At 30.9% G+C, this 27,576-nt stretch overlaps 1 protein-coding gene across 1 annotated transcript in view; it reads left to right on the top strand.

Moving 5' to 3' along the window:
- The window catches only part of LOC119687535 (cadherin-related tumor suppressor-like), a 98,541-nt gene extending 71,883 nt beyond the window's left edge, over positions 1 to 26,658 (top strand). The window contains exons 2-3 of the mRNA XM_038101876.1: positions 26,518 to 26,562; positions 26,635 to 26,658. Of these exons, the coding sequence (XP_037957804.1) occupies positions 26,518 to 26,562; positions 26,635 to 26,658 (69 nt within the window). The remainder of the gene's footprint in view (positions 1 to 26,517; positions 26,563 to 26,634) is intronic.
- Positions 26,659 to 27,576: the final 918 nt, after the last annotated feature.

The following is a 27,576-nucleotide window of genomic DNA, read 5'->3' on the forward strand; positions in this document are numbered from 1 at the left end:
TTATCAGTTACTAGCCTATAAAGTCTTGGAGCGTCTGGAGCTGAATTTTCATGTTTCCATTTATGCTCCTGTTTTTTTTTTCTTGCGGTCCATAAGATACAAACATACTACATTGTGTCCATTTATTTACTTTTGTGTTTTGGCATGCATGTATGTATGTATGCACCATGAGTATGTGGTTGTTTGTTAAGGATATCACTAAGAAGATGAATGACTTTCCATTTTAAGTGACATTTTTCAGTCTACAAAAAAATTAAAGATAGCAACCAGTAGAAATCTGGAATCTGCTTCAGCGCACCCAGAATGTGTTTGTTGTTGTTGTCGTTAATAGCTTTACATATATTTAACACGCTATGTTGACGAGCACTCCAAGCACTTCAAGCACTTCAAGCACTGAAAGAACTTGAATTTATAGAATTTATAAAATTCGTGAATAAATAGAAAAATAAAAGCAAGATAAATATAATAAAATGTATTTATTTATTTAAATAAAATATTTGAACTAAAAAAGGAAAAACCAAAACTAATACTGATAAGAGTGCATTTCGCTTAAGTAATTTCCACTTTATATATTAATTGAATTGATTTAGCTTCCTCTTATCAGTGGCGGAAAATTCATTTCGTTCATTATTTGGACAAGATTTGAGTAATGGAGAGAATTGAATAAAATCTGTCGGTACTCTAAACATATTTTTAACAGTTAATTTTAGTTTTTTACAGAGACATTCTTAAGAAATTTTTCAACCTAGCGACATCTATTCACCAATTGTTGATTCTATTTTCTGGTGTTTTTTTTATTATTATATTTTACTGCATTACATATACATTTAAGGTGAGTTGAGATGCATACCTAAACTGTTTTTGCAATCAGGAGAATGCAAAAGCAATGTACAAAGGAGAGAAAAAGTTTGCAATAAAAATGATGTTGTCTTGTGCAGTATAGGAGTTTCTTTGACTTAACAAAATTTATTGTGAATGATGCGAAATAGTAAACTATAAAATATAACAAAATTAATGAAAAATTTAAGGTTTGTGTGCTAATTATTAACAACAAATAAAAAAATGTTTGATAGTCTGAATCATTTAAGTCAATGATTTCTGAGTTTTTTTATCAATTTATTTATCGTCTTATGACGAAAAGAAACTATTTAAAAGTTAGAAGAGTTCGATTAGAAATGAAGTAATAATAATATTTATATTTATTTATTTATATTTTCATTTAAAAAATATATCGGATGAGTATCAAGTGTTGTACTCATTTAAAGTTTAGTTCAATTATTTTTTGCAACAATCAGTGTAGAGTGCATAAATCCCGTCAATATACATACTTCTGTGGTATTGACTTAAAGTTTTTTTTAGATTTATGATAATCCTAATATTTCTATTGAACGGTCAACTATTTTAAACATATATATTTCTATACTGGTCTTTAACTCGTTATAACTTGTTGTAAGGATTTGTTGATGTTATACTTTATATGATTAATAGATATATATACCAGTTCTCCGAAGCAAGATTTTTGAACAAAATACAATTTGTTGAAATTTGGTTTTCAAATTATTTGTTTTTATTATTATAATTTCTTAACTTATATTTTTTTCTCACCTGGTTTAAACTTTTGCCCCTCCTTTTAATATTATTTTTTTGAACAATTTTTTCGCTTTACATATATTTAGTTCTCACCTATCTTAACTTTGCTTCTTTGTTTTTTAACAATTTTACAATATTAAAGTTTCTTCATTCATATTGCTTTCTCATCCTTCTTCCATCTTAAATTATTTTTCATCTTTTTATCTTTGCTCTCTTTAAGTCTTCTTGAAACATTTCTTCCTCTATCTTAAATCATTTTCTGTTCTCATCTGTTACAAATTTTCTTTCTCCACCTAAAATCGTTTTCTAAATTATTTTACCTATTTCCTTATACTCTTTTAATTATTATCACATCCTCTTCATTTTTATTCCGTGCTTATCTGCTTTAAATCTTTCCTTAATATCCAATCAATTATTGAGTAATACAACCGTGAGTTCTTTCCTCTGTCCCATGTTTTGTTCTGATTTGTATTTAAAATATCTTTATCTTAAATTTTTTTTTTATAATCATCTTAACCTTTTTACTGGCGTTCTATTTTCAAGTACTTTAAAGGGTTTAATCCTCAATTTAATCCACTTTTATCAGCACAACGTCTTTATTCGTATTCTGTGCTTATCTGTTTTAAGCTTTTCTTCCGTCATCTCTAATCACTTTTTAATAATAATAAAACTTCCTCATTCCCTAATTATTTTATTAGAATTCTAGTCTTTTTACTGATTTTTTGTTCTCATATACTTAAAACATTCTTAACTCTATTTCAATTGTATATATCTCTTAACTTCCTACATTCTACCATTTACCATCAAACCGCTACGATTCCATCACCCGTTTATATCACATTTAACCATAGCTTAATTACTCAATTTCTTCTGATTATTCATAAGAACGTATCTCTCAAACTCGTCTCTTTATTAATTGTGGAGTATGCATACATTCGGATGAATCGGACTGCTCACTTGTATATGTAAATGTGGATATATATGTGAATATCTATATATATATACATATATATATATATATATATATATATATTGTAATTAAACTAAATATTTTTTAAATAATTTCAGCCATGAGTAATGCTGCCTTAAGCCTTATCTGCAACTGATGCGTTTCCAGTGATTTGACTTTGGCTTAATGCCTTCTTGTAGCCATTATCTTTGCCTCTGACTTGCTGACTTGCTGACTTGCTGACTGCTTAACTTCAGTCTGACTTTTAGTAACTTATTTTTATACTACAGTTTTAGTTGTTTTTTGCACATATTTTTCCTCGAACCGAGCATATTATTATTAAAAATAAAATTTGTCATTTAAGTATTTTACGAGTGGTTCTGCTGCGAGTGAGTCTGCGCATGCCCTTATCTTGTTAAGCGGCTTTTCGCAATTAAAAACAACTGATTTCGCTTAAAACAACGCAATTAATGCATTTTTTTCCCGCTTTTCTGCACTTTAATTTATTTATTTTATATTTTATTTTTTCCTATATTTGTTTTTTATTTCTTTTATGTTTGTATAAACCACATAGTAGGCATATGTTTTATATGGAGATATACATATTTTGCTTTGAAACGAGACTTAAGTCAGTTGACTGAATGTATCTGTATCTGCAAGTTACATTCAGTATCTGTGGCAGCGACGCTAGCAGCGGCTGCAGTTGTAAATGAAAAATAAATTAAAGGGAAACTAAATGCTCGCAATGATTGCCACCGTTTCCATTGCTACCATAGCTTCACAATCTCTTTAACTTTTCGATTTTTCTTCATTTTTTTAATAATTTTTTTTTTGTTTATATTCTTAATTTTTGTAGTTTTGAGCAAGTAACTTAGGCATGGAATTGTGGCTCAAGTTGAACTTCTGCGTTTCCAGGCTTAACAAGTACGCTAAAGTCATTCTGTAAATTGATTTATTATATCAATAAATGGTAATTGAAAAACTCTGTTTAATTAATCACTTAAAAAGCGCCTTAATTTACGGGATAGCCGACCAAACAGGCAGCCTGGCAGCCTGGCAACCTGGCAACCTGGCAACCTGGCAACCCGGCTACCAGGCTGGCAGTTAGGCATCCGCGCAACTTGCCAGAGTTAAAGTCGGACAGGCGAACGGACAGCCAGAGAAGCTTTTAAAATGCCACAACAAACGAATGATTGCTTCTTTTCGGATTTGGCTTATTTTTTGATTAATGTGATTTTTGTATTTATATAGTATACATATACACATTTATCTATATGTATATACAAGAAAAATATGCAAAATTTTACACAAACTTGTCTGCTTAGATAAAAATATTTAGAAGTTTACTGGCAACATGCGTTCACTGGTAGCGCGCTTCTGGCATGCTTTCATACTCTGAACACACATAATGTAAAAATTATACTTTTAGCAAGGTTAGGTAGATCTGCATAACTGTAAGCCATACATAGACCTGATACCACGTGTAGTTAAATCATGCTCTATGCGTTGGGATATCTTATATTTGGGACATCTTTGGGATATCATCTATTTGGGACATGTGTAGATATATTTTCGAAAATTATGGAGCGACCAATCATTTTAAGGGTGTTCCCGATAATATTATTAGCTGTACTCTATCAGGAGCACAGACCTGTTACATAGAATCTCCAACTATTTATAACTCTAGTAATTCTGTTAAAGGGTTTGTGGTTTCAATCGTAGTATCTGATTAGCCTAAAGCATCCTAACACTGGTAACAGGGCTGCTGTCTTATTTTAATTTTTAATTTATTTCTGCTGCCAGAGGCCTCCAGATATACTTACAGCTCTGCTTATATCATATAAGTCATTTCCTGCTGTTATAAGGTAATGAGAGATAGATATTCCACTGTCTATTCGGTCGTCAGAGGCTTTTATATGGAAGCAGAGTGCGCCTTGAGCAGAAAAAGTTGACGTTTGTGTTTCGAGAGGCTTTACGTTGCGCTCAAATAAAATTTCTTTTTGTTTGTATTATATTTGAGCGTTTATTTGTTTTTATTGGGTCAATCTCGTTTGCTGTCCCGTTTATTAATTCTCCGTAGGTCTTTCTCAAAAATTGTGATTGTTTTGTTAGGAAGATGTTTTCTTGTAAAGTCCTTATGTCTCAACATGGAATAAATAGCAGAGAAAGAAATTTTTGACGATGCTTTAGAGAGTTTGAGAGCACATCTTTACAATGTTATATACAATACAGTTCCCAACAGTGTGTGATTTAAGAAACCTATAAAGACGTTATATATTCGTAAGGAGTATATGGCAGAAGAAAAAATTTCAGACGCTATAAAAGAAATTTAGGGAGCACATCTCCCTTAGAATAATATATACAATACAACTCCCAAGAATGTGTGATTTAGGAAACCTATAAAGACGTTATGTCTTTATAAGGAGTGTATGAAAGAGAAAAAAATTTTAGACGGTGCGAAAGAGACTTCGGAAACACATCTTCTTATAGATTCCATATACCTTTAAGTGTCTGAGAAGCATGTTGGCGGTTAATATTTATAACTTAGATTACATTTCTAGTCGAAGGGAAGTAGATAATTTTTACTTTCGTAGTAAGAGTCACAGCAAATATAACTCTACAAAAGTGCCAAATTAAAGCAAAAAAGCAGGTACTGTGTTTACAGCTTCATGCATGTCAGCTGTCATGCATGCATGTTGTGTTAGTAAATCAGGAGCAAATGAACTTGCTGCCAAGATACAATATAATTAATACCCAACTGAAACTAAACTGTTTTCGCGTGATAACTGTATTAAGCGAATGACAGACAGACTATGAATTTTATACTCGTAGAAATTAAACATTGAAATGTTTATAAATGCAGTCTGGTTTGGTAAATTAAAATTAACCAAAAGTGTTAACCCGAGCAAAATGCATGTTGGCGAAGTAAGAAGGCAGCAATGCGTGCTGCTGCCAAACTCGACAAAATGCAACAAAATGTTAATTTTTTTGCTGTTTTTCTGGCAATATTGAAAGTTGCAACAATTGTGTGTGCAACTGCAATTTTTACATGCCACATACTTGTATGCATTATGCAGTAGTTCGGTGCTATGTGGCGAGGTGACACATTTTAAATCTTTTGCACGCGGCCATGACAAACGACTCAGAAGCCTCCAAAGTACTGAAGAATGTCATGCAAACGGGCCAGAGAGTGAGTCAGCCTGACAAATAGAAATACAGACAAACAGACAGAGGGACGGACGGAGAGACAGACACTAAAATATAGCTGGACGGACGTATCTTGGTTAAAATTTTTTTCTCAATATTTTGAATTTTTTTGCATTTTAATAAGCAAAAGAATTGCTTTATGTAGCATTTTGCTTACTTTTTATTTTTTTGTTTATTGTTTTTTTTTTTGGTTTGGCTTAAACTTTTACAAATTTTTTTTATTTATTTTATAATTTATTATTTTATTTTTATATATATTTTTTACTATTTTAAGTTGTTTTAATTGCACAGTAAAATCATGTAATTAACGTGAAGTTAGAAAATTTATGGCCCCTGTTTTTGTTGTGTGAGATGTGAAATGTTGCATGCAGCAAATGTGACTACTAAATAGCTTCTGATATATTGGCATACATACTATTATATTGGCAAATTTATGTATTTTCATTTAGGACTTTATGTTCAAGTTCCGTTTACCAAGAGGTTTGCATAACAAAATTGTTAATTTGTGATGTACTCTTACATATGAGGCACTTCTATTACCTCTATTAAAGCAAAGATGGTTCTATGATTCTTTTACATGTCATTTCTCAAATGAGTAGGGTATCAGGTCGCATATCCTAGCTTAAAGTTAGAGTTGTAACTTAAAGTTATATATCATATTTATCTAAAAATGTAGTTTAACAATTTATTTCGAGGTTTCATCAGCAAAGCTACTACCCCACTCTCCATACTCAATATAGCTAGACGAATATATCTTGGTTACTGTATCATAATTTCAGATAATATCAGTTTTTTTTAAAAAAACTGATATTTTATTTATGTGTAAATATAGTTCTTTAATTTATTTCGATACTGCAATACTTAATACCCGCTCCACCCCTCCCCACCTGTCTTCGTGTCTGTATATCACAGCTGAAGTATATCATATCTGGTACAAGAGTTTCTTTAACAAGGATAACACAATTTGTCATTTTACAAAGATCATTCATAGTGCTCAAGATGTTAACCAAAATAATATACCGAAGAAGCTCCGGCAAAGTATATATTACTGATGGCATCGTCTGGTTGTCGGATTGTTTGTTTGTCTGTTTTTTTACCTATTTTTCTGGAGATTTATCTGCCTTCATCTTTATTTGTCTATTCACTTGCTGATATATTTATGTAATTATATATTTGTCTATCTGTAAGTCCTTATATTTGCCTATCTACCTATCTACTGTTCTCTTTCTCTTAGCCTATTAAAACACACCGACACCGTGCTTATATTTTCAATCACGTGATTATTTTATAGTTTCTCAGCTGAGTTCAGATATCATATTTCTTCAATCTTTTCACTTCTTAATGATTCAGTGTTGTATATATCTAATTAGCTGAGCAGAGCAATAAAAATTTTTAATGAGCTTCTCAGCAGCTATTTTTTATCACAGATACTTATTCACCTTTTTTTATCGGGTATGTACTTTCAATACAGGATATTTTAAAATAGTGTATTTTTCATCAGTGTTGTAATATATATATAAAAAATTATTTAAAACTTCAAATTTATTTTCTTTATATTTATTTTAAAAGAGCTATTTATTTGCTTAATGCAAGATGGAAAAGATTTTTTGTGAAACTTTTTAATATTAGAGCTACTTGCTTCTATGGTTCGTTAATATGTACTCATTGCCTCATCTCTCAACTGATTTTCAGCACACTTTTTAACTTATTCTTAGTAAAGCTACCAATTTATAAGTCCTTAATCTTATATTCTCATTTAGCATATCTAACAGCATTGCAAATATATGCTTAATTTTATACTAGAAACTCTTACTAATGAATACTTAGGCTAAGTTAACAACTCTATCTCGAAACGAAAATCATTAAGAGATATTCAAAGCAACTAAGCCACACAAGTTTGGTTGCTTCCCCGGCATTTACATATGAAAACACTAAATTTCAGAAAATTAAATTATAGGGCAATCAAATTGCGCTAATCACTGATAAGCCGCAAGATCATTAAGGCGAGTAGAAACCATCCAGGAGTATAAACAAAATCCAAGCTGTTTTGCATACTTTAGATATTACACACTATACATATCTTTACATATATATATATATGCTTATATATTCATTTATATGCATATATTTAATATATAATGATATCTATTTAAAACGATCAGTGAAACGACTTGAAAAAGGAGGCAATACATACAGTGGTTTCGGATGCAAGAAGGAAGGAAGCTTGAACTAATAAAAATGTAGTCAACTGATATCTTTACTGGACGCTATTGAGAGACGTTCTGCAGGGTGTTGTTCTGTACTGTACTGACTGAGCTTCACTGAACAGACAAATGCTTGCATTGGCTGATATACCAACACTTTAACCCTATCTTTATTATCTGTTGGTAGTTGTGCTTGATGTGTTGTTGGTAGTTGTAGTTGTAGTTGTAGTTGTAGCTATGGCTATTGCTATAGCTGTAGTTGCTTGTTGTTATTGTTATTATTATTAACATTGCAACGCATTTATTACCCTTAAGCGAAAAATTATGCAAAATGCAACTGCTGCATCCTTGCAAACACAACGCGATTTACCAGTGATAGCAACAACAACAACAACAACAATAAGTAGCAGCTATAGTTGCAACTTTGAAGTCCACAAAATATCCCAAAACAAAATTTACATACACTTAAACCGGGCGATGTACTAAATTTTGCACTATAATAGGCGTGCCAAAAGTTATAAATTATAATTTATAAATATATAAAAACATATTTCAAATAAAAAAGGCCAAGGAAAAAATTAAATTTCTTAAGCGAAAATATTGTATTTAAGTTGAGATACTTGCGCAGATAAGCATCGATTTTGAGGCCGTTCAAATTACAGCAATTTTCAGAAATTAAATATTGATATCTTTTTTCTGACGTTTTTATGCAAATTTCCCAGTTGCCGTTTGTCGTTTTGTCGTCGTTGTGTTCCGTTGTGCTCCGTTGTGCTCCGTTGTGGTGCGTTGCGCTGCGTTGTACCGCGTTGTGCTGCGTCGTTTTTGCCGCACTTGGGGGCTTTTTGAGATTTTTTTGCTTAGCGATTTTTTGCCTGTCGATATTTAGTTTGTTCTCGTTTCGATTTCATTGTTGTTTAAATATAATTTTGACATTTTTATGCGTCCAAATTAAGCTTTAAAAAGTGAATTTATTGGTTCCCGGCATGAAATTGTCAAATTGACAATGTCCACGCTGCTCTTTCTGACAGTTTTTGACTTTGACAATCAGTTTTTTCTTAAAAAAATTTTTTCCTCTTTTTTTTATAATGAATTTTTTTTCATTGTTTCTGTTTTTATTTTGCATTTATTGTTAATGTTGTCAGTCAATAATTGTTGCATTTGCCGCTTACATATGCAAACTGAGCGTACGACTAAAAGATACAACATACGAGATACGAGATACGTGAGATACGCGAGATACTTCTACATGCGGTTTAAAGTTTTCTGTAAGAAAAAGCAAATGAAAAAAGTTTAAGTTATTTGAGTTACATTAACGGTTTTTTATTATTAATAAAAACTATTTTTTTTTCCAAAAATAATTTTAACATCTGGCAATACCAACACACTTGAAACAATCGGCTTCAATTAATCTTAATTAAAGCTGTGATTGGATTTTAAGCTAAAATTTTGGTTTTTTTGTTTTGGTTTTTGTTTTTTTTTTAAACTAAATCTAATAGAAATTTTAAAAATTTTAAAAAATTTTTTTCAACTTCTTGTCGTCATTGTTATTGCCTAAATCGTAACGACTGTCGGTGTTAGATTCGTTATTGCAAGATTGCGTTGTACAACACTGAAATTGCCTTAATCAACTGTTGCCGTCAACTCTAATAACAATTTGCTCCGAAATTTATTGTTATTATTTTCTTTATTATAAATTTTAAAATTAATGTGTTTTGAGTAATTTTTATAAATTCAAAGCAATTTTTATATATATTAACAAATCAATATAGGCATTATCTTAATTACCTCAAAAACCCAATTACTACAAATATTTTATGAAAAGCTCAGGCAAAAAAATTAAAAGGGAACACTATTTAAACCAGTAAGTCAAATATACTGTTATCCGATATAGCCTTTGATGGCATTAATGATAATAAATAATTTTGACCAATTAGCCTTTACGGAAATATCTTGAAGAACTTATTCTGGAATTAGGGAATATTGTGAATTTTTTCGATAGTTCTACCGAACGTAAAATAAACCAATTACAGAATCATCTTTTTTGTAATAAGTTTACATCATTTTAATATGTTCAGCGGCTGTTAAACGAGCCATATTTCAAGATCTGCATTGGATGACAGTTCTATTTGATACATGTCACTGAAATTAGAATTACGAAATGGAAAGGCCTTGTCTTCGAATTCATGAACCCATCAAAATTTAGGTATAAAGTTTTGTTTCAAATTGTCTTTTTTAGTCAGACTTAAAATTTCAAATATCACTGATTACTTTCATAAAGCAATTTAAAAGTTTCAGGTAAATTTTTTAAAAATTTTTTTTCTCAACGCCAAATACTTTTTGTTTACTTCTTGGAGGCGAATATGTGAATATATCCTCAAGTTAACCACAAATATTTTCTTTTGTAATAGACAAAAGTGTCACTTGAAAACCAAATACCGAAGCCACTCCCAAAAGTTGAGGAAAAAATTAAAAAATTATTGAATTAATGAAAAAAATGAACTTTTTTCTATATTTCATTTTCTAGCACTTAAAATATGGATACAGTAACTCACGCTGTGTAAACAAAAGTCTACTTAATCTCATAGTAGAATGATTTAAGTACCGAAAATCGAAATCTCAAATCGAATTGTTGAAAAATGTATTTCAGAGCCACAGACAACGGCAGAGCAATGAATTATCTTAACCAGCTTAAAAATCTGTCGAGTGGATTTCTTCGTGTGTTGTGCCTAATTTTTTTATTAGTGCTTGCTCTTTGGAGGCTGCGATCATTACGGTTCAGTTTAGGTAGTTTTCGACACGCTGATATCTGCGTAGACATACTCACGCATGCAAGCTGCCAAGATTTAATATATGAGCCAACATATTTTCAAACAATAAAAATGCCAACGAAGGTGTTAGAAAAAGTCAATGATCGTGTTATGGGCTTTTGTTGTATAGGAAAAAGATTATTTCTTTTTTTTTTTGTTTTGTTTTTTAGCCTTACCAGTTTAAGTAAACAAAAGTCTAAGAATATTAAAAATCTAAAAATATAAGATTTTAAAATTTAATATTCAACTGAAGACAAGAGTAAAGAAAACAATAACAAACTCACACTTCAAAGATACAAATACAAAAACAAAAAAAAACCTCAGTAAAAGTTCATATTTCTCAAACCTTTCAACTATTTACTTAGTTGCTTTCTTAACTTTTTTGAGATACTTTTTCCATTTTTTTTCTTGTGAAAATCTTTAAGAAAAAATCAAACGTAATTATTTTAATGAAATCGCACATGTTTTCTATTGCTTCCTACATTAAGTAACAACAATTAATGCAGTCAGTATCTTTTCTCATAACAAGTTGCGCTGAGATACTTTGAGATTCTCCCAAATACACCAGCAAAACAAATACAACAAAAGGAGCCTTTGAATGAAAAGAAAAATAATGACGCTTAACTAAAAAGAAACAAAAAGGCAAAGTCAAAATGCTTGAAAGATACTCACATTCGCATTCGCATTCGGACTCATACAAAAATATCGAAAAAAGAATTTTAACAACAATCTTGCTAACAACATATTTTGTGACGTATAACAAATTTCCCGTGGTGCTACCGAGTTGGATTCTCGTATGCATTTTTCTTCTTAATGGCACGAAATGTGTACCTGAAAAGAAAGTAATAATTACTGGTAATTTTATTAATGGGAATTCGAACATTTTGAACGCATCTAGTTTTTGTCTTAATGAGCAATAACAGTTTACTTGTTTTGATTTATCGCCGTAATCGGATTCGTACACCGGTCGCCCGGTCGACCGGCCACTCATCAGCCATCCTGGCTTAGTTCAGTCAAAGAAATACGGGCATACGTATAGATGCCCTGTCATATGTGTTTTGTGTATACTTTATGAGCTTCTCGCAAAACATAACCATTTGCAGGCGCCAATCGACTATGTTTATAGAGTATTGACTCATTTATACAATTGCTTCCGTCTTTCATTTCCACTTCGTTTTATTATTTCTTATCAAAACTATATTATGGACAAGTCGACAGAGTTAACAAGATATATAGAAATTGAATGGTCCACATATGACATCCAATATGCTAAGTACTCGTATTTAAAAATCTAATACCATTAACTGACATAACCGCGTGTTTATTGCTATTTAATTAAGTTGATCTACTTGTTGTAGATATTGATTCTGTACATGGATATATTCAATAAGCAAATGTTGTAAGAGTGCAGCGAAAAATAATAAAAATAATTACCCTTTGTTAAATAACATATATGCTTCATATTACAAACTTAAGGCTGCTAACGGAAGGATTCTAATGTCCGCATTTAGATAACATATGCATGTACTATGATAGTAGCCACCATTAGAAACCACCATTAGAAACCACCATTAGAAACCACCATTAGAAATATGCGAATAACAAAAGGAAACTAAAGCAAACGCTGCGATAATGCCAGAATTTTGACAATACTCATTTCACGGACTATGTATATATATAGACTCAGCTATCTATATCTATTATATCAAATGCAATTTTTTCAGTTATTTGAATTAATGAAACTGGAGACTAACAACTGTCAAGCGTCTTCATAGAATTTATCCTTTCCTAAATTCTAATGTATTTTCAGAGCAATATATTTTACTGATTCTTGAATTCTAGTTCATCTGCCTATCTATTCATTTCCAGGCAATATACTCTAAACACACGAACTTAGTTGGGTAGTTGCAAATTAAACCTCAGATTCTGTAAATGTGAACATGTGAATTAAATATAGTAATAATCAGTAACCGACAGATATCTTTAACAAAGCTGCATTTTCTAATATTCTAATGTATCCTTTAAACAAACCTCTTTTCACACTATCAACTTTGACTTAATTCGATATTTCCAAATCATACATTAGATTCTATCTCTCAGAATACTTTTGAATGATAAGAGAGATCGACAGTTTCTAGTTATCTTTATAACTGGCAAATCTAACAACTATTCAATGTCATAACAATATATTACACATTGATTTAGTTAGTTATGTTTAAACCATCTAGTTGATTCTGTACTTTTGAACGCTTATTAGTTAATAGGAAAAGATCTACTGTTTGCAGTCGGCTTCAGTCATGCACAAATCACACATGCTCTGTTTTAGCAGTAAATTATATAGATTTATTGTTATATGATCAATTTAGTTTAAATAATTAATAGGTATACGGATATGAATAGTGTCCAAGACACTGCGCCCATTGTTAAACCATTCTATATTTTTACATAATTGTATAAAAGATTAAACTTCAAAAAGTGTCAAACTTCAAGACACTTTTATAGGTTCTAGACCTTATTAAATTATAAACTATCCACCCTTTTTCATAGAGAAGTTGGCATTGCAGGTTTAGAAAAACGTAATTTGTATAAAAATTCATGAGAGCGTCTATGAAATAGAGATTTCGGTGTAATAATTAGAGAATTTAATAAACTTTTATTGACAGGTTATTATTTTCACAGCTATTTTGTAATTATTCATTTAATAATGACTTTATACTTATTTATTGTGTTTTATTTAATATTATATTTATATTGTATAACAAAATGTAAGATTCTTTTGCAATCCAAGTGAATCTTTAACACAACACTTCATGTTTGAGATGCGAACGAATAGAAAACCGCAGAAGCCATAGAAATCCATAAAAATTGGGTCACGAAAACAACTCGAACCAATTGCAGTAATGTTAGTTTTTGAACAAAAACAACAATAAAAACTGAAAAGGTTGTTCAGATCAAATTGAAATTTGAAAACAATAAATATTTCAATCTTTGAGATTTATAACACAAAAAATTTGAGTGATTAAATTTAATCTCTGAGCCTAAGTATTCTATACAAAAAATAAAAAAGATTATGAACAATCATTTAAAATGTAATCCTGAAGATATCAACTATATATATAGTTAAAATTATTTTTAATATGTTTTTTCATTAGCCTAGGTTTAAGGGTTTGATATTGTATTAAAAATAAACAATCGTAGGCTTAATTGTTATGAGATACAATTGTGAAAACTTGCAGCGAAACTTCTGATGTTGCTGTATCAGCTAAGTTGATGAAGATGGGTCCGAATTGCCTTACTTACTTACTTACTTATTTTGACATAATAACCCGTTACCGAGCTTCGGCCTGATGCAGCATGTCTCCCCAGGCGCCTCTGCTGCGTGTGCGCCTTCTCCAGTCTCGTACATCAAGTCCAGGTAGTGTTACCTCAACTTGATCACTCCACCGAAACCTCACGTCTTCTTTCGCTAACTAATGCTTCAAACAGCTTTGCTCGCTGGAGCATCTTCATCCATTCTCACGACATGACCAAGCCGCTGGATGTTAATTCGCTGAATTATAACAATGTCGTAATAAAGCTCATACAGCTCGTGGTTCGAATAGCTATTGTCAAAAATATCGAAAGATGCTATGATTGAAATTAAAACCAGAGAATTTAGAAAGAGTGAGAGAGAGAGAGAGACGACGAGACGAAAGAGACCAGAATAAAGCAAGACAAAGACGAGAGAAAGAAGAAAGTGAAGGTCTCTGTAGGTAAATAACGTTGACAGCACGGTTGTCACTTATGGTACTTTAGTACCAAAATTGGTACTTTTTTTTCGTTTGGTACTCATGTTCAAAAAATGGTACATTTTTGACGACCCAACTTTATTGTGGATATTTCCAATTAATTTTTTTTATAAATGCAACTTTGCACTATTTTATATTTTGTTCATTTATAACACAATGAAAAACACAGAACGAAAAAATAAAAAGGTCTAAAAAAATTTTGGACCTTTTTTTACAGAAATGGTACCTTTTTAAACTAATTTTGGTACAGGAAAAAATTTTCAAGTGGCAACAGTGGTTGACAGCAACGGTTGCTCAATCAAGCTCAGTACTATTGAACTGCCTTTGCTGAACTACATTTTTGACATTTCTAGCTAACCTAGCCTGGGACTACAGCCTGATTTACATATAATATTTTCCTTACAAATGCAGGGTTGCATTTCTACTTTTTAATTTTTCTCTTATTACGAAATATAGTTTTTTTAAATAATTTTGAACAGAGAGCAAATAGGAAATTTTTTATCAAAACAGCTATTAATTGCAACATAAAAATAAAGCAGAATTTTACTGCATACAGACAAATTTGCACAATAATTGCGGTTTATGTAAATAATCAATTTCAGCCTGATTTGAACATAAAACCACAGTTATTGTAAATAGTAAGACAGAAAAAATGTATCTCCATAAAAAATTACTTATATTAAAACATGACAAAAAAAAAAAATTAATATAAAAATTCACAAACGAAATTTTAATTAAAAAACTTACAAGTTGCACATGAAAAAGTGCAATAAATAAGGAAAAAACTAAAGCAAAAAAACAACAAATAAATAAAATCAATGCAAAAATACATATAGCGATGTTAATAAATTAAAAAACGTACATTTTAATTAACCTTTATTGAAGACAATCTACCAACCTACTAAACCGCACGCCGTTCATTGTACCTACCTCAGCTAAAGCAATTTCAATACAAATGAACTCCACCCACTGCCAAAAAGAAAACCAAACAATTACCAAAAAAATTTATACACATATGTAATAAACTACAAACAAATAAAAAACAAAAAAAAAACGAAAAAAAAACAATAATAAAAAAACAATAATAAAAAAAAACCAAATGAAATATATCAATAATATAGAAAAAAAAACCTACTAGCAACAAAAGGAAATTTGAAGTTTTCATAAAAACCAACACAAATGCATTTTGTAATAGCAATGGTCTTACCAGCCAGCAATGGTGATTAGTAAGACGACGGAAAGGCAAGAAGTTCGACAAGCATGCAGGAGCTTAGTCCCATGTCAGCAAGAGAAACGACTAAATTACTCATGGCCCAATTTTCAATTAAAATTCAACTCTCAATTTTTCATTTCCGAATTTGTACCATTTTTTTTTTATTTGAAATTTTTTTCTCCCTTTTTGTTAGTTTTCATTGGATTTATCCATTACTTGCACTCAAACACACACACACATACATACACCCATACGCATACGCACAACGAATGGCGACAAACGCACTATACACAAAATAAGCCGCATACCTTACACACCAGCGCACATGCACTGCATTTTATATTAAGCAAATAATGAAATTTTAGACCTCCATCAGTTAATCGCTTTAAGCGTGCTGCGCTTTGAAAATAAACACAACATCAAAATCAGTTTACAAGTACTAACAAATGCACACAAAAAAAAAAATAAAGAAATAACCAAAATAAAACAAAAGAAAATCCACTGCAGAGTTATTTTATCTTTCTGCCAAGTAATCAGTAAATGAAAAAGGAACTCACTCACATTAAATTACAATACATGAATAAGACTTCCAAATCCTTTTTCTCACTTTTAATGAAAAAAAAACAAAACAACAAGAAAAACAAAAAAAATCGTAAAACAAATATATATAAAAAAATAACACCAACAATTTCGGGCGTTTACACGAAGTACCGCAATTTGCTTAACCCTTACCAAGCTAATAAATTAAATTGCAAGGTACAACAATGACAACAACAACAGCAATAACAACAGCAAAACGAACATCAAGTAACGAATGCATACAGCAGCGCAGCACAGTCACACAGTCACCATCGCAACACCAGAACGAATAAGAAAAAATGAGTGCATAGAGCAGCGTAGCAGCGCAGCAGCATTGTAAGCGCAACACATTTGTCCTAAGCTGATGCTTTTGAGTTTTGGCTTAATGCGTTGCGGCGGCTGTCATGCTTCTGCTTTTTAACTCTTCTTCTTCTTCAGAGTTCTTATAGTTGCACGATGTCTATTTGTTGTTGCTGTTTTGCTGTTTTTCGCTTTTTTGTTGTATTTTCGTTTCACTTTGTTGTGTTTGTGTTTTTGGGGCTTTTATACACTCAACTTGCTGCAACGCTACAATTGTTGCTATCATTTTTGATTTGCAGGGCGTTTTGTATGTCCCTTTTCATTTTAACTCTTATTATTTCCATTTTTTTGTATTAATATTATTGTATATATCTATATACATCCACACATACATACCCGTCCATATATTAAAAAAAATTATATTTATTTCATGGTTAGTCTTCATTTTAAATTTATTTTGGAACGAATTGCATTTTCACGGACAGTGTTCCATTCACTCCGAAGTCCTTATAACCGCATTATGTGCCCAGCACTTCTATAAAAATCGATTTTCAGTTTTCTTACGCATTTGCGGGTGTAAAACTGAATTACAAAATTAATTCTACACTCAAAAAAATGTTTTCATATTATTATATTTTCAATATATCGAAACTATTGAGATTATCCACTAAAGCACTTCATTATACTCTAATTAATAGAATTAATTAGACACAAATTTCCACAAAACCAGAATGGTTAAAAGCTGCAATTGGTTTTAAGGAAAAGTGATTAGTTTATCATTATAAAATTGAAGTTAAAAAATATATATATTGAAAAGGTGATCTACGGAATATACATAATGATTATTATTTTCGGGTATTTAGTTTAGCGGCACTGGACAGTTTCGTTTTCACAAAAATAAAGACTGGTTAGCTTAAGTATTTTGAGAACGTAAGGAAATACATACCAGTAAGCCTTTTATATAATATTTCATCTCTTAACGATATAGATATTTGTTCAGTGCTGTGCCAGTAAAAGTGCTATCAGACTATGGAAGTCTAACATAAGTCTAAGATGTGAAAATCAGTAATTTATGAACACAATACGTTTTGGAATAAAATCTAAGGAGCATTAAGCGTAATTTCGAATTAGCTACAGACAAAATGACATCAATCTTTTATCAAAAAAAAATTAGAATTCCCACTTTAGCAGAATTCCCACCCGGCTTATCTAACCTATATAAGCTGGGTATGAGAACTGAGACAAATAACCCCAAACTAACCATCTATACAGATGGATTAAAAATGGAAAGAGGTAGAAGTTGAGATATCTACTCAAATAACATTTACGTAAGGTTTTTTAATTAACGATTTTAGACTGAGTTATATGCAACTTCAAAAGAAATTAACTCCTTACTACTAAACATTGAGCATCAAAAATTTTCTCTATATTAAGTTCGGGTGCAGTTAGATTTTAAAAGGAAACAGCCAGCACACAAAATGAAATGAAAAATGAACACAATACAAACCCTGATAATCACTTTCACGAGCAATACGACGTAGAAACAATAAAAACAATCTTTGAAACCCCTTGTGAGCTCCTACGACTATGCTACGTACCGTACGAAAGGCAAGATACGCTGTGCACGATTAGTGCTATTATTTAAAGAAAGAATAGTGCACTGCGACCTAAAAGATCTATTGTGTCCCTTAGTCGGATTAGAGTGTTTCTCCAAGTCCGATTTGTTTAATGAAAGACAGTACAGAGTATAGAACTATACTTTAGAGTATAGTTTTGTGTACATTTAGTAGACGCATGCCAAATTATTAAAGAACAAAGATTGCTGTACTTCGTTAAACCTGCGCTCTATATCGATGAAACCGTACTAACACTGAATAGCTTCAACTGGACATTGTGAAATGTCATAACTGTAAGCTTTATATATATAATAAATTTGTTATAAATTTCTGTGTAATACAACAAATTTAAAAAGAAGTTAAATAAAGCTAAAACTACTTCTACAAACCCTGATGTACGAACTGCCTAGTAGTATAAATGAATGTACCATTGCAGTCACAAGTGATTTACGTACTAATAGCACAAATGTGCAAACTGTTCGTAATATTTGAACTACTCGAAAGTATTCAAGATATTCAAGATATGTTCGAATTACTCTAAACTGTTCAAGCTGCTCATAGCTGATTTTCTGCATGTGTGTTCCACAAGAACGTATTGCAACTGTTCGAATAACTTATGAAGTTTGCACATTTTCGAGCAGGTTGCTATACTCGAGTTTTTGATTCGAACATCAAATTGCTCGAAGCTTCGAATGGATGTCTTCTTACATATAGTATGTACAGCGAATATATTTAGGGTGTATTGTGATACTCGTAGTAATTATGTTATTGTGATATCCATAAGCAATGATAATTCTCCCAATTTTAGATTTTCCAAGTTTTTTTAAAGTTTTCTCCTTGTACGACGCTTCTATGTTAAATTTACTGGTATATCAGCATTATATTTTTACCAATCACCAAACATATCTTTTGATTCGGTCGAATTTTATTCCTTCCAAGCAGTGATATAGAAGAATCTTTTAATTAATATTTTAAATTTATGAAATAAAGAATTTTTGCCAAATGTTTCGCTTTAACATATTATTGCATTTCGAAAGAGGCATTTACAGGAAAAAGGTAAAAATTAAACAGATTAACCGGTTAAGAGTTTCAACGGACCGCTCGCATAAACTACCAGCGAACTCTCGTTCCACTTATATGAGTATTCTTCACACAAGTGTGAATCCCTTCTGTCCGGTGAATTGAAGAATTATTGTTGTGCGTTAATATGTTTTGACAATTGAATTTTATGTAAGCGCAAATGATATGTGACACCATTTGCGTATAAATTACAATTTACTGACATAATTACTCTAAAGCTGGGCCTAATAAGATTAAAAATGAGGCCGCCAGAATTCGACACAACAGTAAATTTAAAAATCAGAGAAACGCATTGTACTTCATGCAGATGACATTCAGACTAATGAGGAGTAACGTATCGCATAATCACCATCACCAAAGTTACCAAAGTCACTAACGTCACTACCGTAACCACCATCAGCACCGTCACCACCGTCACCGTTATCATCTGTCATTGAAATTTGCATAAGGAAATGCAGGGAAATGAGAGTATTAATTCAAATCCATTCAAAATTTCGCATTCCATTTATGGTATCGAATGAATCACTGATCAACAATAAATAACACACAAAAATAAATTTATTTTTAATTTGTAAAAATGTTAACCATTTTTCTAAAAATTAATTACAATTTGTTATTTACTTTTATATGTCTCGGTAGACTATGTTTGTCTGTCTGTCCGTCTGTCCGCCTGTCTGTCCGTGTGCTTGTCGACGTCTATCTGGGCTTGTTAACAGTAACTCTATAACATGTTAACTTATGTATAGGTATGTATGGCAAAATATTGTATGAAATTTATTTATTTATGCATATGTCTACACGGGTGTGTATGAGTGTGTATCTAACCGCACCGGGTTTCTAGTGATTAAATTTATAAATTATATCATATCAACGAAATAATAACGAAAACTGCAAAACCTATGGATATATATATGTATGTATATGTATCCACAGGAGGAAAAAGCGCTTTGAAAAATTATTATTGCAACGTTTATTGACTTGAGTGTATCTGCAATTATTATTGGTAAATGGTGTCTCGTTCAGATAAGTTTTATGTGCACAATAACAACTCTAATAATAATAACAACAACAACAACTTCGACAACAATAACGATTACAGCTACTAAAAATGTTAAAAATTCAACTTAAATATGAACGAAAAGCAAAGACACAAATATTTTCTTGTTAAACGTATTTTAAGGCGTACCGCCTTGTCCAATACGGCATCCCGGTTTTTTCCTCCACTGCAAAAGATATTTGAAAAGTGAGCTTGGAACTTGTAGTGTGCGGCTTTGGAGTAAGTACTCGTACTATGAAGTTTGGTCATCTCGACCGCTGATGATATGCAGTAGTAATGAAATGAGCGCTCAGCTTTCAGTATATTTTATTACTAATAAAAGTTTTTTAATTAATTTCTCGTAATGAATGCGCAAAATATCGTAAAAGATAATAGATAATTTATAGACAATCAAGATGAAATCAAAAGTCACAAAACAAAAAAAACAAAACTATTACGAATGTGACGAACAATTGTAAGAAAAGGGAAAATGTATGTAATAAACTAGATGCAGGCAAGTACAGGGACTTTCAAGTTGCTATTACTACTTAAATAGTTTAAAATATCATATAGTTAACATATCACAGTACATTTATGATTAGTTTCATAAAAAGCTTAAGATGAAAAGTTTCCTTTAAATAATAGTATAATGCATATATATAACTACCACTTTGATTAAAATAATATTCATATAAAAGAGGCTCACATTTTATTGCTATATCACTTTTAGTCACAATCACAGATCTCTAACGATTCTCTAGTGACAGTAGTGAATTGCAACAACAAAATTTTATTATTTTTAATTAATTTAATTTTTGACTGACTGTACAGTTTTTTTGAGTACAGGTAAATAGCCATCATTTCTCACTTTTAATTGTTCGTAAATAGTTTTGAGACTGCAAAAGAACCACATAATCCAATATCAAAATGCATAATCCTGCTAAGAATAAGTAAGTTTAAAAATATCCTAAACACACTAAATGTGAAACAGTTCCCAAGTTAATAGAACTGAAATGGTAAAAGAACTTTCGAAACCTGCAATAAAATATATTATATTACATAACTCTTAAATGTTATTATTAATAAATCCATAATTTTTATAGCTGAAAATAGAAGAGATTCTAAAAATTTCAAAACTTACAAAGTAACTTCATCTGCTTATTACTAAAAACTATGTATTCTGACAGCTAACCGTCTAACAAGTGGCGAAGGATAAGACCAAGTAGACCACAAAACGACTTGGGTCCTTTTCCATTTTTCGAATTCTCGAGTATCGTTATTGAGTTAAAGCTAAATTGGCTTCCGTTCACATAACTACATCTCTTGTTATTCCAAGCAGTTCATTTAGCCTGAGGTTGGTTGCCAAGTCATCACCAACCCCATGATGTCCCAGACAGTGATCCTCCTGCTTGCTGAACATTACCACAATATATACACCGTTGTCTTCTCTTTTTCTAGACATAATCTAGACAAGGGATGTAATAAAACTGGGAGTAAAGGATTGCTACATAAATTAAAACAAATGTTATCATATATTTTACATTCATTGAAACTTCATTTATAACTTTCCCTCTGATTTAAAGAATCTGTTATTTATTCTTCAAAATAGAAATATGTTAAATAATGCCTTTATAGAGCTATACCAAATTTCTTCGGCTGTTGCTCGCGGTACAATACTGGGCACTGATCTGTTATTCTGCAAAATATCAAAAACTGATAACTCTACCATTGATACAGTCATAATGTAAACAACTGTAAGGACTTTAACGATGCATCACGAAATCTACAAAAAACCATATGTTAGATATATTAAATTGGCTTATTATAAATTAATTAAAATTAAAATAAGCACTCATAAAGTGACTCAAGATACTTTCAAACTTATATCTAATACTTGTCAATAAATTTCTGTTTCGATTTATGTATCCGTACAGTATGTGGATATACATTTAACTCAATAAGTTACAAGTAAAAAGTATTTTACTTAAAATTTACTAGCTGATATCATCATAACTAAAATAGTCTATATGTCACAGGACATAATGAGTAAATCAAAGTGGAACTACGATATTCAACTTCATAGGTCAAACAGATGTAATAGAACTCTTTAAATCTAATGCGCTCCGTACCATTACTCTTGGATCTGATTACTTCAAAAACAAGAAAAAACATTGGAGAGAAATTATGTATCGCAACCATACTTATATAGTAAAAATTCTGTAATTAGGTAATCCAATCTGCTAGTACTTAGGATAATGTCTTTTAACTACTAACCAAGACGTTCATTGAACATGACAGTCATTTTTAGTTCCATTAAATTTAGATTAGTTAAATTATAGAAATTGATTATAGAAATTGATTCTTAATTGATTGATTCTTAATGTCTAAGCAACCAATACGATTATATAGACGTAAAGCTTTGCGTAGAACCGTAAAACTAATAAAAGTTACGTGATATAGGTCGGTCTTTCTACAAATACTTCTGTACGGCGCAAAAGTGTGAATGCTGCCACAGATTGATGAAGCAGCACTTAGAAAGTTGGAAAAAAAAGTTCTTCGTGAGATCTTTAGTTCTCTACTAGTTGAAGAGGACAGCTAGTGACTTTTGATTTCAGTAAATTAATATGCAGTGACTTCATTAGCTTTTTTACATATCGTAGGGAAATCTCGACTCGCGTAATATTAAATTCTCGTTATTGGCCAATTTTGGCCAATACTGTATGTAATTCGGAAACTACTTCAAAATAATTAACGCCAACAATTTAACCAAAATGTTCGCATTAAAAACTTTAAACGTTTCACTGTACAGTCACTCTTAGGCACATATGTGTTTAATAATGCAGTTCATTTATACATGGTACTGCCTAAATACATCTTTGAAACGCTGATATAACACACATTTTTGCCTTTTTTAATATAAAAAATATCTATGAAAATCTTCATTTTTTCCTGAATTGAAAAATTGCGACCATTTTTATGATTTTTTTCATATCTTTCGATTGAGATTTATGATTCATGATCGCATTTGTGGATTTTTCGATTTTTTCCGCCTGTTAGTCTGTTTGAACATGGACTCACTGCGCACAGACAGGGAGTTGGTAGCAAAGATAGGTAGACTCGGAGCCGGACTAAGCGACAGAAAGCCAACAGCCAATCAGCAGACAAGTAAGCAAATACACCACATACCACATGCCACTTCATAGGAAAAAATGCCAAAAAATGCTAACGAGTGCAACAATTTAGTGGCAACTGCAACAACAGCAACAATAACTGCAGCAACATCAACAGTTGCAAGTGTGATTGAGTTTGGCAATTTGTGAATTTAGTTAAAATGCCAATTTTTTCCTTAGATATTTTTATATTTTCTTCTCTTATTATTATTTTACCACAAAAAATTATTTATTATCGTAGTTTAAAACGGTTTAAAAAAGTAAGAGTTTTATAATTTGACTGATATCTGAGTGGAATCACATGTTGTTGCTATTATTGTTGTTGTTGAATTATTATTAGGTTTTGTGGTTTATCGTTTCAAGTTAACGTGATTCATAATTTGTTGTGGCACGAATTATCTTAAAAATTGTCTTTAGAGATTTTTTTCCGAAAGATACATTTTTGCTTTTCTAATTCATTTTTTTTTTTTTTTTTGTTTTTTTTTGTTAAATATGTTTATTATTTTTTTCATAACTATGTTTTTTATGAATTTGGTCATAAATATAATTATGGTCAAAAGATAAAAAATTGGCATTTTTCAAAAAATTATCTCCAACAACTAAAAATAACAGAAAACACTAAGTTGAGAAAAATGTTAAAAAAATCCATAGATACTATATTTTTTTCGATAGATAGATATTTTTTTCTTCCTTACGTATATTAGTTTTATTTATCGATTTTCGTTATTTAATTTGTGCTTGTAAAAATTTGGTATCACGTTCGAATTGTATAATTGACCTTTGCCCAGTTCAGTTCAAAAAACAATAATTTTTATTAACTTAAACAAAAATGTAGCAAATGACAGCAGCTCCTACTCAAGATAATGGATCGAGTGAAAATTTCGTAGAAGCACATTTTTATGTAACCGTAATATTGAACTATACCTATGCTTCGGATTTGTCGGAAACTTCATGCATTCGATTCAAAAAAAAAAAAACAATAACAGCAAAGATCATTTTTCGATAATAAAAAGTTGATAATATATAACTGACAGGCTATTTCTTTATAATTGTAGTGCTTGGCGATAGACTAGGGTCTGTCAAATGTCAAGGTATTTGTGTTTCCTTACACCTCTATCATTATATATATGATTTGACATTAAAGATCTATGGTAGATAGAAAAACGTCAGCACTTGGAGTTTTCAGTTCAATTCGTTCTGTTTTTTATCACATGTTTCGGTACATACCATAAGATCTCTTGAATGTAAGAGCAGTTGTGCTTCTTGAAGATATGTGATATATCCATATTTGTTAGAAATGATGACATGGACAGTTATTACGTGAGAAAACGTTTGGTACTAAAGATTTAATATAAGTACATATATTTCTATGCTTTAGAGTCTTTGTGTCTGTTAAGCTTTTTGAGAGATATCTTTTTGTGTATATTTTTCAAATTTCAAGGTAGTTACACTTTTTCCAACTTTATGCTAGATATATTCATAATCAAACGTAAATAAGATCTGGCATAGCTAGTAATAGTATTGTTTATCACAGTTTTTCCGTTTTTGTAACATTTTATGAGAGATATATTTTTTTATTCAAAATTTTTCTCAAAGACAAGATATTTCTTACTGTTGCAGTTTTCTTGGATATCAATTTAATTTATAACACAAGATATGAGAGTAGTTCGGATTAAACACGCTCTTATTAATGGAGATTCACTGGCTTCTTATAATCAATAGCACTGACATTTATTAAGTGAGATATAATTTAGTGCCAATGCTTAGGAGTCATTATCACTTATTAAGAGAACTATGCTTCAATATATAAGATTTATTCAAAGCGGACATTTTTCCGCTCCTTAGATCTTTTATTTCACTCATCTATTATTCGAGATATACTTTTGTAAAGCAAAATCTGTTAATAGTTGAATCACTACAGACCATAGGAGTTATTGAGAGCGTTTTTTTAACCATTCAATGTATATAGATATATTTATTTTTTTATTTTATTTCTTTCTTATTTGTTTAATCATTATGTATTTATTTATATTTTATATACTTTGAATTATTTCCAATATTTTTTATTTATTTTTTTCTTAGTTTTTTTTATAATATGCACAATATTTTTTCTTTTTATATATTTTTTTTTCTGCAATAATTTTGTATATATAAAAAAGTGATAAAAAACTATTACGCAGATAACACCGAAAGTGTTTATAATTTCCACAGCATTCGATAAATTTCCTTCTGGAGCTACTGCTTTTGGTGCGAAAAGCGCTATGCCTGGCACTGCATGCGTACATGCAAATTCCGTTCGCAATCCATGCGCTCGTAACTCATTTGGTAGCTATGAGCCGCGCTTATTGCTGTTATGTCTCATAATTTTGCAACCTCAACTCATGCTTGAATGCAGGCAGTTTTCATATCTGCGAAATGCACTTGCATATGCCGCAATGCTAATTGCAATAAATTTGCAGGCCTGCAAGCGAACTCAAACCGTTCATACTCGTTTAATCCAAGTTATTAGTTAAAAATATCTTGAAACCTACACTGAACAAAATCTAAGTGCTTTCTTGATTTCTTGGTTACCACATGCAGGCAATATTAAAAAAAAAAAAATATATATACGTATATATATATATACGTTCATATTTATAGAAAAATAGAAGCAGTATTAAAAAAGAAAATAATATAGAAAAAAAGAAATATATATATATATATATATGTATATATATAGAAAATGATAAAAATTATTAAAACTTAAAATTATTATAGGTCATAAAATACACGTTAATCCAGATACATGGCAAGAAAAAAATCCAATTATCAATTATAATTAATTTTGTTTTTAATTAGCAATATAAAGTGATTAGATAAAGTAACGACATAATTTCAGTTTTATTTTAGTTATTTTTTATTTTTTATATACATTATTTTTTTTTAAATGAATTCTATGTAAATTTAAATTAAAATTTTTCTTTTTTTACTCTTTGCAGGTGAGTTTAGACGATTTGTGTGAAACTAAGAGTTTGCGGTTGAAAGTGAGTTACTGAAGAAATTTCTATGAAATTGAAACTTATTCGCGCAATTATTAAATACTTATTATATCATAGAAAGATGTACGTGCGATAAGATAAAAGCATACTTTGGATTTAAGATATAATATATATGTATGTATGAGTTTTATTAGTAACATCTATATATATATTTATATTAATATATATTATGGATTGTATGTACGTCAATGTCAATAGAGGCAGCATCAGACCCTTCAGTTTCTGTGCTGCTAGCATCAGTATACTGTGGAAAAACAACATTTTCCACAGCGTGTATATTTTTGCAGATGTGCACAACAGCACCATCTGCAAAAGGTTCACTGACCTGTGACACAACAGTCGACTGGTCGTTGTTAATTCCCTGCCCGACAGCAGTAGTGTTTGATGCGATAAGGGTAGCATCATCCCCTTTAGTTTGTTCATTAGACGTATCCATATGATATCCCACGAGTATTAGGGAAGTATAAAGTCGCCATCGGCAGAGCCCATTTACCGACAGAAGGCAAATTGAAAGCGGAGGTCGCCTGGTATCCGCAGTTCGCTATTAAGGTCATCACTAGCCCCGTGACCAAGTTCCTACAGGCATAGCTGTTCCACCGTAGATTGGGGGGTTGTTCGGGTCTCATTCATACATACACACATACTACACCATACACCATACATCCTAGGTACAAAAACTATAGATTGTTTCATATCTTCAATCAAACCCAGGGTGTTTTCCTTCACCCCGCCTAGTTGCTGGCGACCCCAAAAACCAGCAGAGACATGACCTAACTGCTTTGGGGTCATCGATCCTACAAACAACTAAACTTCCATTAAAGGCCGATCGATTGACTAACGAACTTAATGAGTAGCACCAAAATGCAAAGACTCATCTACTCCCCGAGACGCTAAGATGTTATAGTAGCCATTCGGACCACGTCAGTCAGCCTACATAAAGTTACTACTAATACACATAAAATTACTACTACTACAAATACTACGTAAAATAAAACAAAC

The sequence above is a fragment of the Teleopsis dalmanni genome, chromosome X (assembly GCF_002237135.1).
Source record: "Teleopsis dalmanni isolate 2A chromosome X, ASM223713v2, whole genome shotgun sequence".
In the NCBI taxonomy this organism is placed as follows: Eukaryota; Metazoa; Arthropoda; class Insecta; order Diptera; family Diopsidae; genus Teleopsis; species Teleopsis dalmanni.